Genomic DNA, 15,771 nt, shown 5'->3' on the forward strand with positions numbered 1-15,771 from the left:
TTGATTACAATAACTAAAATCAATGAATAAAACAAATCAGACCAATTCACACATTTAAAGTAAGGAAAAATGTAATTTATATCGGTCATGAAAAATTTAGTAAGACTAGTTTCGTTGCAAGCCAAGCGTAGTTGTGACATCATTCACAATATGACGTCACAATTTCAATTGTGTTACTGCTTGCAACACCACCAAACCAAGTTTGTCTTTTGTACACTACATGATATTGCAGATACCATCTGGCGTTGCTTGACTCTCCATTGTTGACAGGTTTTGTGATTTGGTAGGTTGGGTGTCAGAGATGAACGCACAAAAAGAATTGATAGAGTTCAAAAGTCCATAGAGTTGGGTTTTTTGTTGTTAATAATGAATTTTCAAGAAATTCCACAAGTGTTTAGAAATTATTTTCTTTTAAGGAAATTTAACTTTCTTCATATCGTTTTTCACTGTATAAACAGGTATTGTTACTACTACTACTACTACTAATAATAATAATAAATGAATAAATAAATAAACTATAAGTAAATAAATAAAACGAAAATGTGCGCGACAACAGCACTAAAATTCTGAATTTATAAAGTGATATGTTTTACTTGGTTTTAATATTTTGTATTCCCTAAGATAGATTTAAAGGTTTGGGGAAAAAAGACGAAAATTTCAGTGAATTCATTAAGTTTTTAGTTATAAACCATTGCTGTCAGAACATTTTAGAATTCATTGAGCTATTCAGGCAACCCCTCAAATTCAGTTTTTTTTTTCAAGGTTGTACAAACAGTGGTTCAACAGAAGTGGATAAAATCAGGCCACTTCCGGTTTAAGTCCTAAATGTATCAGTGTGTTAATTGCTACCTGTTTAGGACACTAATGTATATTCATGTGTGCAAAGAAACGTCGAATGCAACGCAACCTTGCCTAAAGCATGTGACCGAGATCATATATGTCAAACTTCCTTATATACAGTTGATAACATCACCTTGGCAACTTTGACCTGCACGTCACACCAGGTAATTGCTACCAGTGCTTACAAACTTTGTAGCCTAATGTGATGTGAAGATGGGAAGGAAAATTGAAAACGGGACACCCAAAGAAGGTAGGTTCATGTTTACTTCTTCTCGTGTATAATTGATTTCATCATTTAAGCTAAGTGCTTGTATAACTCCTGTATACAGGAGGAACATGAGAAGAAAGATGGTGTGATATAACACCGAACTTTATGCCATAGATAACGGTAGGGAGATGTAGCATTTGCTTTGATAGCCTGGCTGTATGTATGGTTTATAACAACATATTCAATAACATGTAAAATGACAGCGTGTATCAGATTGTTTGACTAGGATAATAAATCAGATGGTTATGATATTATGAAGGTTTTTTTTTTCTTCTTGCTAGATATGTCTTATCATCTTCTAAGAAGTATGAACTCCATTTTCGATGAACCAAAAATCGTTATAGTTTTATGAAATGAAGAGAAAATTCATACAATGTTATAGTGTATTGTCAGACATATACAATATAGGACCAAACTCAGCAAATTTGACGGCGTATTCTCAGATGTACACATAGTCCAATGAAAAATAGGAAATGGTACACATTTTACGCAGTATACAATACTATATTCTGTGTTACTTTTGTCCTTGTTCGCTTTTCATTGACGCATTTTCTATTCGACAAGTTCAACGTTTTGCTCTTGAACTTACCTTGAGGTTCAGTAGGATTAAACCCGCAACATTTTCGGCCTTGAGTCTAGCCCGCTGAAGCCCTATTTTAAATCGTCGTTTCTTTTACGTGCGGAAGGAGTGGAGTGTTGGGGTTGAACTTCGGGTCTTCAATTTCAGCTCTACTAAGTTTTAAGTTACCGCGGTAGTCGCTCAGGGATGCTATAGATGGTAGTACTGGAACCAACTCGCTTTTGATCAGGAGTCCTACAAGTTAACCAGGGAGTCATTGCAATCTGATTAAATTCAGATCTCCGCTGTTTTCATGTATGACAGTGTAGATCTTACATTAATCAGATTGCGAGTCACTACGCCTTCTGTATCGAATAGTGACTTTTTCTAAATGGGGGAGAGCGCATTGGGCACAATGGGTTTTAATTCTGGGTACAAGAAAAACGCGGTCTTGTATTGACCTCTCTCAACACTATTTCTTGTGAAGGTGTTTATAACCATGGCATACTAATGGTTAATGCGTCAGACTTGTGACCATAAAGGTGTGGGTTTGATTCCCACAATCGGATCAGCCCAAATCGGCTTCAGTGGTGTGTCCGTGAATAAGGCGCTCTTCTTTGCTCTGCAATTGTTGATGTGTCGAACAACGGCGTAAACCTAACTAAACATTGTGCGCAAATAACTACGGAAGGGTATCAAACAGGTCCGCAAATAACTATATAAAGATATCAAACTTGTCCGATAGCTCTCTTGCTTGAAGAGTTAAAAGAATTCGATGATACAACTTCATTCATCAAATTATTCAAGGCATTCTGACTGCTATATAGTCCTTCCTTCTATCGATTATCTCCTTCAGACATATACGTCCATATTTTCTGGTTAAAGTATGTCTTCATCTGGGGTATTATTCTTTTTTTTGTTTTGTCAAATGGTCAATGCCCCTGAACACGGGATATGTCAAATAAATTGTCTCAGACTAACAAATTCTGGCAGCTAGGAAAGTATGAATGAAAACAGGTGCAATAGTTCATGTTTCAGGGGTCCGTATAAAAAATACATGCATGGTTAGTGTTTTTCTTTGTTTTTGTTGGTTTTTTCTTATCCAGTTTCTCCCATTTCCTCCACCCCCAGACGTTCGCCGTTTTGAGTACATGTACTTAAGACGAATTTCCAAAATTTGTTGTAAGATATACTTAAGAAAGTTTTAGTTCCAGTTTAACTGGGGTTATAGGAAACAACGCATTACCTAACCACAAATCATTTAAAAGGCAATAAACTGACATTCATTTTTGCTTTGTTTATTTTTCGGTTCTCTTCGGTGAAAGACTCATACCTCTCAGCGGGCCATAGTATGGCTAAATAACTTTATTATACGGCATTCTGCATTGGGTGTGTGTGGAATATAATTAAATTTTAATAAAAGATGGTGGCTTTTAAAACACACCATCACTGATAATATGTTAGCTGATACGCCCAGTGCTACTAGTAAACAAGACAAGTGTTGTTTTAATATAAACTATGCATTCGTGCCAAGAACGAAGAAGACATATTCCCTAATGTTATAATTACTGTTGTAATGATGCAAAGTTTTACCAACGAATATTTTATTTATACTGCATATACAAATGTAAGAGTTGGATTATATTGCATGTGTCAAGTTTGAAAAACGAATAGACTTGGGATTATATTGCATGTGTCAAGTTTGACAAACGAATAGACTTGGGATTATATTGCATGTGTCAAGTTTGACAAACGAATAGACTTGGGATTATATTGCATGTGTCAAGTTTGACAAACGAATAGACTTGGGATTATATTGCATGTGTCAAGTTTGACAAACGAATAGACTTGGGATTATATTGCATGTGTCAAGTTTGACAAACGAATAGACTTGGGATTATATTGCATGTGTCAAGTTTGACAAACGAATAGACTTGGGATTATATTGCATGTGTCAAGTTTGACAAACGAATAGACTTGGGATTATATTGCATGTGTCAAGTTTGACAAACGAATAGACTTGGGATTATATTGCATGTGTCAAGTTTGACAAACGAATAGACTTGGGATTATATTGCATGTGTCAAGTTTGACAAACGAATAGACTTGGGATTATATTGCATGTGTCAAGTTTGACAAACGAATAGACTTGGGATTATATTGCATGTGTCAAGTTTGACAAACGAATAGACTTGGGATTATATTGCATGTGTCAAGTTTGACAAACGAATAGACTTGGGATTATATTGCATGTGTCAAGTTTGACAAACGAATAGACTTGGGATTATATTGCATGTGTCAAGTTTGACAAACGAATAGACTTGGTTTATATTGCATGTGTCAAGTTTGACAAACGAATAGACTTGGTTTATACTGCATGTGTCAAGTTTGACAACCGAATAGACTTGGATTATATTGCATGTACACAGTCCTGGTTGGGGGGGGGGGTAGCCACGAAGGCAACTGTTTGAGCTTGATTGCAATCAAAGTTTGACATAGACATGGTGGAGAAAAATGCACGAACCCTACTGTTTGAGAATGTAATTAAAGTTGACATAGTACCGGGGAATACAATGTCACGAAGCCTACTGTTTGAGAATGTAATTAAAGTTGACATAGTACCGGGGAATACAATGTCACGAAGCCTACTGTTTGAGAATGTAATTAAAGTTGACATAGTACCGGGGAATACAATGTCACGAACCCTACTGTTTGAGAATGTAATTAAAGTTGACATAGTACCGGGGAATACAATGTCACGAACCCTACTGTTTTAGAATGTAATTAAAGTTGACATAGTACCGGGGAATACAATGTCACGAGGCCTACTGTCTGAGAATGTAATTAAAGCTGACATAGTACCGGGGAATACAATGTCACGAGGCCTACTGTTTGAGAATGTAATTAAAGTTGACATAGTACCGGGGAATACAATGTCACGAACCCTACTGTTTGAGAATGTAATTAAAGTTGACATAGTACCGGGGAATACAATGTCACGAACCCTACTGTTTGAGAATGTAATTAAAGTTGACATAGTACCGGGGAATACAATGTCACGAAGCCTACTGTTTGAGAATGTAATTAAAGTTGACATAGTACCGGGGAATACAATGTCACGAACCCTACTGTTTGAGAATGTAATTAAAGTTGACATAGTACCGGGGAATACAATGTCACGAACCCTACTGTTTTAGAATGTAATTAAAGTTGACATAGTACCGGGGAATACAATGTCACGAGGCCTACTGTCTGAGAATGTAATTAAAGCTGACATAGTACCGGGGAATACAATGTCACGAGGCCTACTGTTTGAGAATGTAATTAAAGTTGACATAGTACCGGGGAATACAATGTCACGAACCCTACTGTTTGAGAATGTAATTAAAGTTGACATAGTACCGGGGAATACAATGTCACGAACCCTACTGTTTGAGAATGTAATTAAAGTTGACATAGTACCGGGGAATACAATGTCACGAACCCTACTGTTTTAGAATGTAATTAAAGTTGACATAGTACCGGGGAATACAATGTCACGAGGCCTACTGTCTGAGAATGTAATTAAAGCTGACATAGTACCGGGGAATACAATGTCACGAGGCCTACTGTTTGAGAATGTAATTAAAGTTGACATAGTACCGGGGAATACAATGTCACGAAGCCTACTGTCTGAGAATGTAATTAAAGTTGACATAGTCCTGGGGAATTAAATGTCACGAAGCCTACTGTTTTAGAATGTAATTAAAGTTTGACATAGTCCTAAGAACAAAATCACACTAATCCTACAGTCTGAGACTGTAATCGAAGTTTCCCTCAACTACACAGTTACCTCTTATTCATATTGAACATTAAGTAACTGTCTAAAGCCGTTCAGAGCTGGACAATTAAGGACTTGCAAATTCTTTAGAACTTCATCAGGGATGTCAAAAGAAAAGGGATTCTCGAGCGTTATTTTAATCTCACATATACCATGATGCTTTGCTCTTGAAACTTTGAAGGTCTCAGTTACTGGTCAAAGATTGAGAGAATGTGAAATTGAATTCGTTTGAACAACAAAAAAATTTATTTGATTGAAAATGTCTCCGTTTATGAATGGTTTGGTTTGTTACATAGACTAATGCATCGACATACCTGACACTACCAAAGTCAAAAGAATTCAACATCTATACATACATACATACATACATACATACATACATACATACATACATACACACATACATACATACATACATACACACACATACTAAATATAAGGTCATGATTATATAAGCCTATCGATAACTAATCTTCTCTGAAACTAGACTTTGTTAAAAAAATTGTATTTAGTATTAAAAAACTGTCGCATTTCAGTGACTGTCATTATATAATGTATAATTCTATTCTCAGTGCGTTTTCTTTGTAATAGCTATGAAAACAGATAACCACTATGTCTTTATTCATTTGTCGCATATTATAAACCGAGTGGGTTTTTGGACTAAATGAATAAGACAAACACAATATGAGAAAGATGGAAATTTATGAAATGAATCAATAAAGAAAAATATATGATGTAAAAATACAATGATTCTCTCACGCTCTCAACATACGATTTACTCAAATCACTCTACACAACATTCACACATCGAAATTAAACCAAAAATATTAAAATCAATATGAAGTACAGATCCAAGAAACCTCATGGACTGCAGATACGCTTCAAACAGTATTTTACACTATAAGACAGATTCACATAAATCTCGAATATGAACTCTGTTAAGATTTAAAATAATCTTATGAACACATCTAAGATTCAAAATAATCTTATGAACACAACGAAAAGATTCAAAATAATCTTATGAACACAACGAAAAGATTCAAAATAATCTTATCAACACAACTAAGATTCAAAACAATCTTATGAATATAAAAATGCAGTGGAACAACAATTGATCCAAGCGTATGCTTCTAGATCCCTTGTACAGTCGTACGATTCCTTGGGTTGGCCCATACTCTTATCGGCCGCTCGCACCCTTTATGGATCCACCACGTGTACAGTCATACGTATACACACGTACAGACAGCATACAGCACCCTTTTTAATTTGCTACGTCTACGTCCGTGGCACAGACATACGTACATACATACGTATCGACAGCACGCAGCCTTAAATACTCTGGAAACTCCAGACAGCTCTAAACTTTAGACAGCTTCAGACAGCTCTAGTCATATTCACAGTCGCAATCAGAGTGACAGACACAATAACAGCGACAGTCACAATTCAGCTACAATAAAACCAAATTGGTCATAATAATAGTTTCTGTAAAATCTCAAGATATATGATAATACTTTAACCTCTAATAGTGACTTGTAATTCAAAGTTCAAATAAATCTGCGTTGTAATAAATGCATTATTACGCGATAAGACATTACAAACCGAATAAGCTTCGCATATCAAATGAAAAATGTAAATTTAACACTTACCCCTATGGCTGGGGAACAATGGAGAGCGTACACTCCTTGACGTGATGCAAACGACCAGTGTCGGTTTTAGAAATTGATCTTACTTAAATCCATAGGAGAGTGAGCAGAAGTCAGGGTAAAATATCCGTGCATATCATGTTAGTAATGTTACTTTGTCACAAGTAATTTCTGGCGAGGTACATGTTAATACAGTCGCTTACCTGGAAAAAATACGTATTCACCCTAGATAACGTTGTACGCATATACAACGAGAAATACTCGAATAGTTCTAAGACAAAACCAAGTTATTTCTTTGCCTAATTCTGTGACATCATCAAACAATTTGTTAGGTTTGAGAGGAGATTTATTGTAATCGATTCTACTTAAATATATGATTCCAAATTTCTGTTACAATCACCACTTGTTTTATCTGTGGCCTATAAATCATAACTTTGTTTATAGATAACATAATACGTCCTGAAAGCAAGGTGTACATTTTCAAGGTGGTTATCATAATGCATATAAATCAAATTAATTTTGACCTTCTTTCCCAAAATTAGCACAAAACAACGAAAAATGTTTTGAAATGTAAATGACTAATCGATCTCCGTTTTCCATAGTTTATTCATTATTCACATACACTTGGGTTTGTGTGTGCGTATATATTAAGAGATGATTATAAATGTTTTCACAAGAACATAGTCACATCATGCTTGATTAACTACTGCAGAACAGTCTTAATATGAAAATGATATACGACAGTCTAATTCCTTACACAGACATTTGAGTAACAGTTATCCACTTCGGTCATTTAAAGATCAACAACTATCACTTTAACCACTTTACAGTGGTTACGTTTGGTTCATGGTAAATCGTCTGAAGTCCTATTGATAGTGGCGAAGTAAGTTCTGAATGATTCATCAAGTACAAGATTATTTTTTTTAATTGGAAGACGAGTCCTAGCAGTCTTGCTAATCTTCTACCGCGGAGTGTTTGATACGTGACTCTTCTACCGGGGATTTTTGGTACGTGAATCTTCTATCGGGTAGTGTTTGGTACGCGATTCTTCTATCGGGGAGTGTTTGGTATGCTACTCGTCTACCGGGTAGCGTTTGGTACGTGACTCTTCAACCGGGGAGTGCTTGGTACGTGACTCTGCTATTGCGTAGTGTTTGGTACGTGACTCTTCTATCACGTAGTGTTTGGTATGTGACTCTTCTATCGCGTAATGTTTGGTGTGTGACCCAACAACACCTGTTGTGCTGAGCACATATGCCAAGAGAACGTTTGCTGCTCTAATGGTTACACATCTTGGTCAGATCCATGCAAAAATACCTTCCCCGATAACATACATGTGCAAAATAACGTTTAATCACTTTAATTATTTTTCATCCAGATTTCATGAAAATGTCATATATATACCCAGTAAAATAGTGCAATCAAATGACAAGATTTACAACAGAGAAACTTTGGTTTTAAAAAAAAAATGATATGCTAGTGAACATAAGTGGCTATCAAGGGGCGGATCCAGAATACCGTTTGTGGGGAGCGTAAACAAGTAGGCAGTGGGGTCTATGGGACAAAGCCCCCGGCAAGTCCCTACCGGGTAGAGCCTCTGCAAACTCCTGGTATAATCTTAACAACCTGACTTTACAGAATACATATTTAAGAAATGATCTGATTGGATTGGGGAGGCTCCCTCATCCCGCCAATGCCAATGTATCATTTTATCAAATTTGGCGATTCTTGAATCGCTAACTGCTTAGAATACTGGGTATATGATTTTACATACATACATACATACATACATACATACATACATACATACATACATACATACATACATATGTGGGGCCCCTGAGTGGCCGAGTGGTCTAAAGCGCTCACCGTTACGGATCATTGCCATCTCACCTCTGTCTGCGTGTGTTCGAATCTCGGCTTAGGCCAATGTGGGTATGTCAGAAAGCTTGCCAGTAGGTTCTCGTGGGTCGGTGGTTCTTTCCGGGGTTTTCCCGGGTTTTTCCTTCACCCTTTATACTGGCCACCGTGTAAAGCCTATCTTGTGCTGAAAAATGGCGTTAAACCCTATAACAACAACCTGAGGGCCCCGTATTTTCTACTTTCCGATTCAGACACCTACTGTTTGACTAAATGGCTTCCAGACTTTGTTATCCATCTAGAGAACCCTTTATATTAATGAATGTTGCACATGTTGTCAATACAGTGTACTAATTTGTAAAAATTAGCAGTTGATTAAAGATACCAGATTTTGCAACTTCTTCATCGTATCAACCTCAATAATTATATGACCTTTCTCTAAACTAGATCCAACGGCTTTTGAACTATTTTGTGCACACAAACTAGGCACCACTATTTTACTCCAATTTCCTCGGCACTAAATAGCCTACTTGTGTTGGTGTGCCGTAAAACAGTGAAACAAACACAGACCATAACTATACGTCGGGGTAAATACCAGTATGCAAACAAGAAAACAAATTGAGGAGTAAAATCATATGGTGCAATTTGTGACGTTCTAACTGAATCTGAAACAAGGTTTTATTCGATTATTCGATCACTGGATGCTATCTTTGGATGTAAGAGTCGCTTGCTTAGTTTTTACTATGTCTGAAATAATTTCACTTAAAATACCTGAAATGACTGGCATTGAACACTGATTGGCATTGGGCAGTATGGTTGGCATTAGGCAGCATGGTCGGCATTGGGCAGTATGGTTGGCATTGGGCAGTATGGTCGGCATTAGGCAGTATGGTTGACACTGGGCAGTATGGTTAACTTCAGATAGTATGGTTGGCATTGGGTAGCAGTGTTGGTATTGGGCAGTATGGTTGGTATTGATCAGTATGGTAGGCACTGGGCAGTATGGTCGGCATTGGGCAGTATGGTTGACATTCGGCAATATGGTTGACATTGGGCAGTATGGCTGACATTCGGCAATATGGTAGGCATTGGGCAGTATGGTTGGCATTGGGTAGTAGTGTTGGTCTTGGACACTATGATTGGCACCGGGCAGTATGGTTGGTACTAGGCACCATGAAAAACTCCTTATATATGGAAATGTATTTCCGCTTGATTCCCACTGTTTGAATTTTTTACTATGATAAAATCGTTGTGCCTTCTAACAAATCACATAAAGATTACTTAGCATTTACATCTTCCATATCTTATCAGGAGTTACCAATTATAACAATAGGTTCAAGCGCGCCAGAAATCGCTCATTGGATACCAGCAGCACAGAAAAATTATCACCACATAAATTACTCAGCCCAAACCTAAAATTTTCTTGAACATAGTCAAGCAGTTTATGCAGATTTATTCTTCAGGTTTGTTTATTTATTTATTTATTACAAACATCATACAACATTTTATGACCCCGAGTCCATCATGCTTCTTTCGTCGTGCTTAGATTCGAAAAATATGGCCGCTATTAATATATAAAATATACAAATAACTAGACTTCCCAAACAAATACACAAATATCCGTTAAAACTTAACATAAATGTGACAGGTACCTTCCTAGCATCGGCATCATTCAGGTTTTTACAAAATATGCTCCTTCACTTAGTCTCAATTGGGTGGGGGTAGGGACGGGTTTGGGTTTGAATTATCTCTAAGAAAATGTTCTGCAGCGTACACACAAATCCGAATGTATCGTTTTTTCATCGTTTGTAAATTGAGCTCTATCAAATCTGACTATCGGCAGATCGCAGTTGCATTTGGCTTATTGGACAAAGTCTTAGATTGGTTACCTATTTCAGACCAGCTTTGGCCTCTTTGTTTTGGGCGCTTAACCACCGACCTAACGGAAGCTACTGGCAAGCCTTTTCACATACACACATTGGCCGAGCACTAGACTCAAACCAGCTCGGACAGCATCTTCGATAGCCAAGGTTCTGATAACTCTATCTATTGTGGACAGAGTTATCGGAACTTTGGATAGCAAAAATGCTCGGACAGAGGAGAGATGACAATGTCTGAAGACCACTCGGATAGCCGGGTCCCCTTCATATCTTAAGGAGTGTAATTAATGGCGGAGGATTTTAAATTTGGTTTCCTATAGTCTGGTAGTTAACTGAAAAAAGTAGTTTAAATGTTTTCAATTTTTATTTGTGGAAACCATATTTGATGATGTGTTTGTATTATTTGTGCAAAATTAAGACATCAATCCAATCAAACTGTAGGTTAACATTGGTCTAAATTGTTACAGTTCTTCAAAAATATGCAGTTCAAAATATATTCTTTGTTTAGTATCAGCATCCGTAACTGATAGTCTGTCTTTAATCTTCACAAATTTAACATGTCTTGATGTGTAGATAATCATGTCTTATTGAATGAAATTACGTTGTTGCTGTTATGTTGACGCGTTTAATTTTTGTTTTTGGTTTTCAGCCATAGCAATCATGTTTGATGTGGGTGGGTTCTGATCACCTGTAGACACTTGAAAGGTGTCGTTGCCAGAAAAATCTCGAGTCTTTAATTTTTTTAAAAACCCACATTATTGTGGAATTTGAAAAGGTATAATTAAAATTTTGTCTGTTTTTATTGTAATAAGAAATAATAATAACAACAGCAATAATAATACAAAACATATTAAGCCTCAATGCCTCAATGCCAAACTGAATGCCGAAATCCAAACTGAATGCCGAAATGCCTCGATGCCGAAATGCCAAACTGGACCTACATTTTAAAATCACAAATTGTAAATATTTTTTCTCACTGATGGCTATTTCTCACAGCACAGGGATAATATTCTTACAAATTAGAAAGATCAATGGGTCTTAATTCTGCTGAATTGTTTCTGAGGAGAAGACCTTGAAGTACTTTATGAGCAGGTAAGGAATTTCCATATTCTTGTTACAGTGCAACACATTTTTCTTCCATTTTCACTTTGGTACCAATCATTTTTTAATGCAACAACAAAACAAAATTTAAAGAACAAATTTAAAAAAATAAAACAAACAAAAAATGCAGAAAGTATTGGGAACGAACACAAATCGTTTTTATACTGAAGACAGGACCTACTCACGTTGGCGTAATGGTATATTTTATTTTTATCACATTTGTCGTCAACGCTGACAATACATACCATAAAAAAAACAAAACACAGAACAAATGCAAAACCACTGAACATGTAAATCCGATCTGTGGACCAAGCAAGCAAATTGAAAACAAGCCGGCAATGAAGCAACCAACCAAGCCCACCAAAAATTGAAACGTGAAACACGCTTGCCAATTGCATCGTTTGTTTTGCATTTATTTTGTGTTTTTTTTTCTTCAGCATTCGGTAAAACTGTATAAAAAAAATCAAAACAATAACAACCCCCACCAAGAAAACAACCCAAAACGAAAAGCAAGCAAACAAAAAAAACCAAAACAAAAAACCAAACAAATCAAATCTTGTATGATCATAATCCGAGTTTCCTTTCAGTCGGAATGGTTATATAAACTCGGCTTAATATAATCGGAACACTATATTTAAGGAATAAGGAAAATATATGTACGTACATACGCTGGTTTGTATCCAATATTTGAAGACGTTTAATATAAAGATTTGTCACCTTTTGACAAACTGAACAGAACATGTTTCTGTAATAATCAACCGCCAGCTACTGTTTAGACTAGCCAGCAGGTTACAACTATACTGCACTTGGATGGAGTTCACCAATACCGTAGTCCGGGTGCACATCCCACGAACAGAGTCCCCACACCAAGCAGCAGAGGGGGCGAATCGGACATTTTGTCCAATCGTTATTTTGCTTAATTATTACTTTCTGCACTCAACGATCTAGTGTCGTCAGCGCCTGGTAAAAAAAAAACGACGTCGGTCCATCCTACACGATGGTGACGTCATTTGGTTTAATTAACACCTTCTGCGCGCCGATCCCCAGCGTCGTCAGCGTCCGGTAACCACATCGACGACCGCGTCGATGTCATCGCCCCCCCTGCTGCTAAGAAGTTATTTACAATGATCTTACAAACAGAGTGATCACTAACTCCTCCTCCTGTAGATCAATTAGGTTATTTGACTGATCGGTGAGTTTAAAATTAATTCTCGTTAAAAACCGATCATGGCATCGCATATAGACCGGATTAATCGGATTCTCAACGATTAAAAATCCCGGAGGGGCTGTTGGTGAAAATGAATAAAGGATATATCCCTGTTGAGCTTGATTTGATTGATTGGTATCTACCTGGTAACTCCCTTCGATAACATCACACACTAGATTGATTGCTATCACCGATGCGATATTTACGTTGTATGGAGCAATATGCATACCATCATCCCCGTTATCGTGTCTGAGGATATAAGTTGATGGACTGAGAAAATCATTAAGAGACTTTCTTAGTTCTGGCGCGTTGTATCCTGGAAACTTGAAATCGGGTAAATCGGCTTCTGTGATATTATACCCGGTTAGGAATTTTTGTTTATTATCATCGCTGCTATCGGATATTGTCTTAACGATTCGCTCATTAATATATTCCATGTCTGATATAAGTTGATTTAACACCTCAACGTGTTTTCGTGCTTTTGTTTTCCGTAGCTGTTCTAGTTGTGATTGGTAATTACGATTAATCTCGGCAAACGCACCAGTGATATCATCTAAACGAACTGTGACCTTGGCTGACAATTCAGGAGTTTTCTTATACGGAAAAAACCATTGCATGGTATTCCTGTCTTGAAATATAAACTCGCTGGGTAATAACGTGTTTCTTATAATAGACAAATCATTCAGATAACTGGGATTAATCTCATGATACGATTGCACATTTGTGTGCAAATCCGCGGGTGGATTCTTAGGCCATCCTAGTATGGTTCTTATTGAACTGTTATAAATATCAACCATATACCCCGGTGTGCTTATTTCAATCGTCGATGATAACGTCGGTTCATGAACCGTAATAGCGATTTTTGATTCCTTTCCTGTGATCGATTTTATTCTGCGTTGAAATTCTTTATTGATTTGCTCTATTTGGTATGACCCAGTTGGTATTGTAACCTCCTCCCAGTCTGGGGTCCCATCGGGTTTATTTTTCCGTGCAAAAACCAGCGAGTTATTAGGTTGTTGTCCGTTAAATGCGTCCGCTCGAATATTAGGCCAACTGTGATATACTCGCAATTTTGCCAGCGCTATTTCCTTCACTGGAACCGGCGACGGGAAGTTCACACTGAATTCGGGTTTCGTTGACGTTATTGATATCATATTTGTTTGTACCGGAGTGGTGTTCTCCGCGATCCGCTGAAGTAATTGAAACCCTTCGGGGTTCAGCGACATTATTATTATTCGTTGTCTTTAGTGTCTAATTTCAGCAACCAGGTGGTTCCGGCTTCCAGTTGAAAATCCTCGATTTTTGACATCGCGGAGCTATACAACTGGACCATCGTGGAGAATTCAACATCGGATACGAACAAATTATCAATTGACAACGAGATCAACCCGGATAATTTCGAGTATGCGTCGGATACTATTTGATGTTTTACTGTATACTCGTTGAGTTTTTTTTGAAAACACGATGATATCTTCTTAGTGATTGCGTTGGCGACTCCAGCAACTGTTGTCATCGCGGAGACAGCGATTGGAACAGCGATCGGGGCTATCGTGGTCACCGTGGATAAAATAACACCGGTACCGGCCACTATACCCGACACCGAGTACACGACCGCGTCGATGGCGGTTATTTTTCGGCGGTATTTTTTTATTTTTGCACGGTATTGTTCGGAAAGCGTTTTCAAGTTCGCGGAGAATTCTTTTGCGGTATCGAATCGATATTGATGTGACGTCGGTGATACCTCTGATTCAATTTCCTTGGTGGTCATTTTTATTTTAAAAGAGCTAGTGTTTTTAATTACTTAGATTCGCTACAAATTCCACATACCATGTAATGTTTGCCCCGGCTAGATTTCTATCAACGGCATAAATTGTAAACTTTTCAGTTGCGTTCTTGTCTATAATTGTTGATATTGTATTGTTAAACCCGGATGAACTCGACGATAATATATTAAACTGCATCATTGAAATCAGTGTCAATCGATAAATGCCCTTAACAGTTGCGGTGATATTTACTGTATTCTGTGTAGGAGTCCAATCGAATGATCCATGCCGAATTGTGTATACTGTGTTGATGATGTTCTCATGAGGGATTTTTATTTTTTCAAATTGCTCTGCTACTCTCGGTAGCCCGTCTTTAATCGCTTCAACATCAGTTCTGATTATTCCTACTTCCTGCCAATGCGCGTCTATATTATTCTTGTTCGCTGCAACATTAGTTTTGATTGTTTCTATTTCCCGTGTATTCTCGGTCATACTTTTTTTGTTTGCTGCAACATCAAGTTTGATTGTTCCTATTTCATATGTATGCACGTCTATACCTTTTTTGTTCGCTGCAACATCAGTTTTGATTAATCCTATTCCCCGCCAATACGCGTCTACATTTTTTTTGTTCGCTTCAACATCAGTTTTGATTGTTCCTATTTCCTGTGTATGCGCGTCCACACCCTTTTTGTTCGCTTCAATATCAGTTTTAATTATTCCTATTTCCTGTGTATGCGCGTCTATATTATTTATGATCGTTGTAACATCAGTTTTGATTGTTTCTATTTTCCGTCCATGCGAGTCTACATTATTTATGATCGTTGCAACAT

At 37.2% G+C, this 15,771-nt stretch overlaps 1 protein-coding gene across 1 annotated transcript in view; it reads left to right on the forward strand.

Moving 5' to 3' along the window:
• Positions 1-981: 981 nt before the first annotated feature.
• LOC149780199 (choline transporter-like protein 4) overlaps positions 982-15,771 on the forward strand; it is a 234,626-nt gene continuing 219,836 nt past the window's right edge. The window contains exon 1 of the mRNA XM_089936955.1: positions 982-1,090. Coding sequence (XP_089793081.1) covers positions 1,054-1,090 — 37 coding nt within the window. The 5' untranslated portion in view covers positions 982-1,053. The remainder of the gene's footprint in view (positions 1,091-15,771) is intronic.

Source organism: Sinohyriopsis cumingii, chromosome 16 (assembly GCF_028554795.1).
Source record: "Sinohyriopsis cumingii isolate HCF-2022 chromosome 16, ASM2855479v2, whole genome shotgun sequence".
Taxonomy (NCBI): Eukaryota; Metazoa; Mollusca; class Bivalvia; order Unionida; family Unionidae; genus Sinohyriopsis; species Sinohyriopsis cumingii.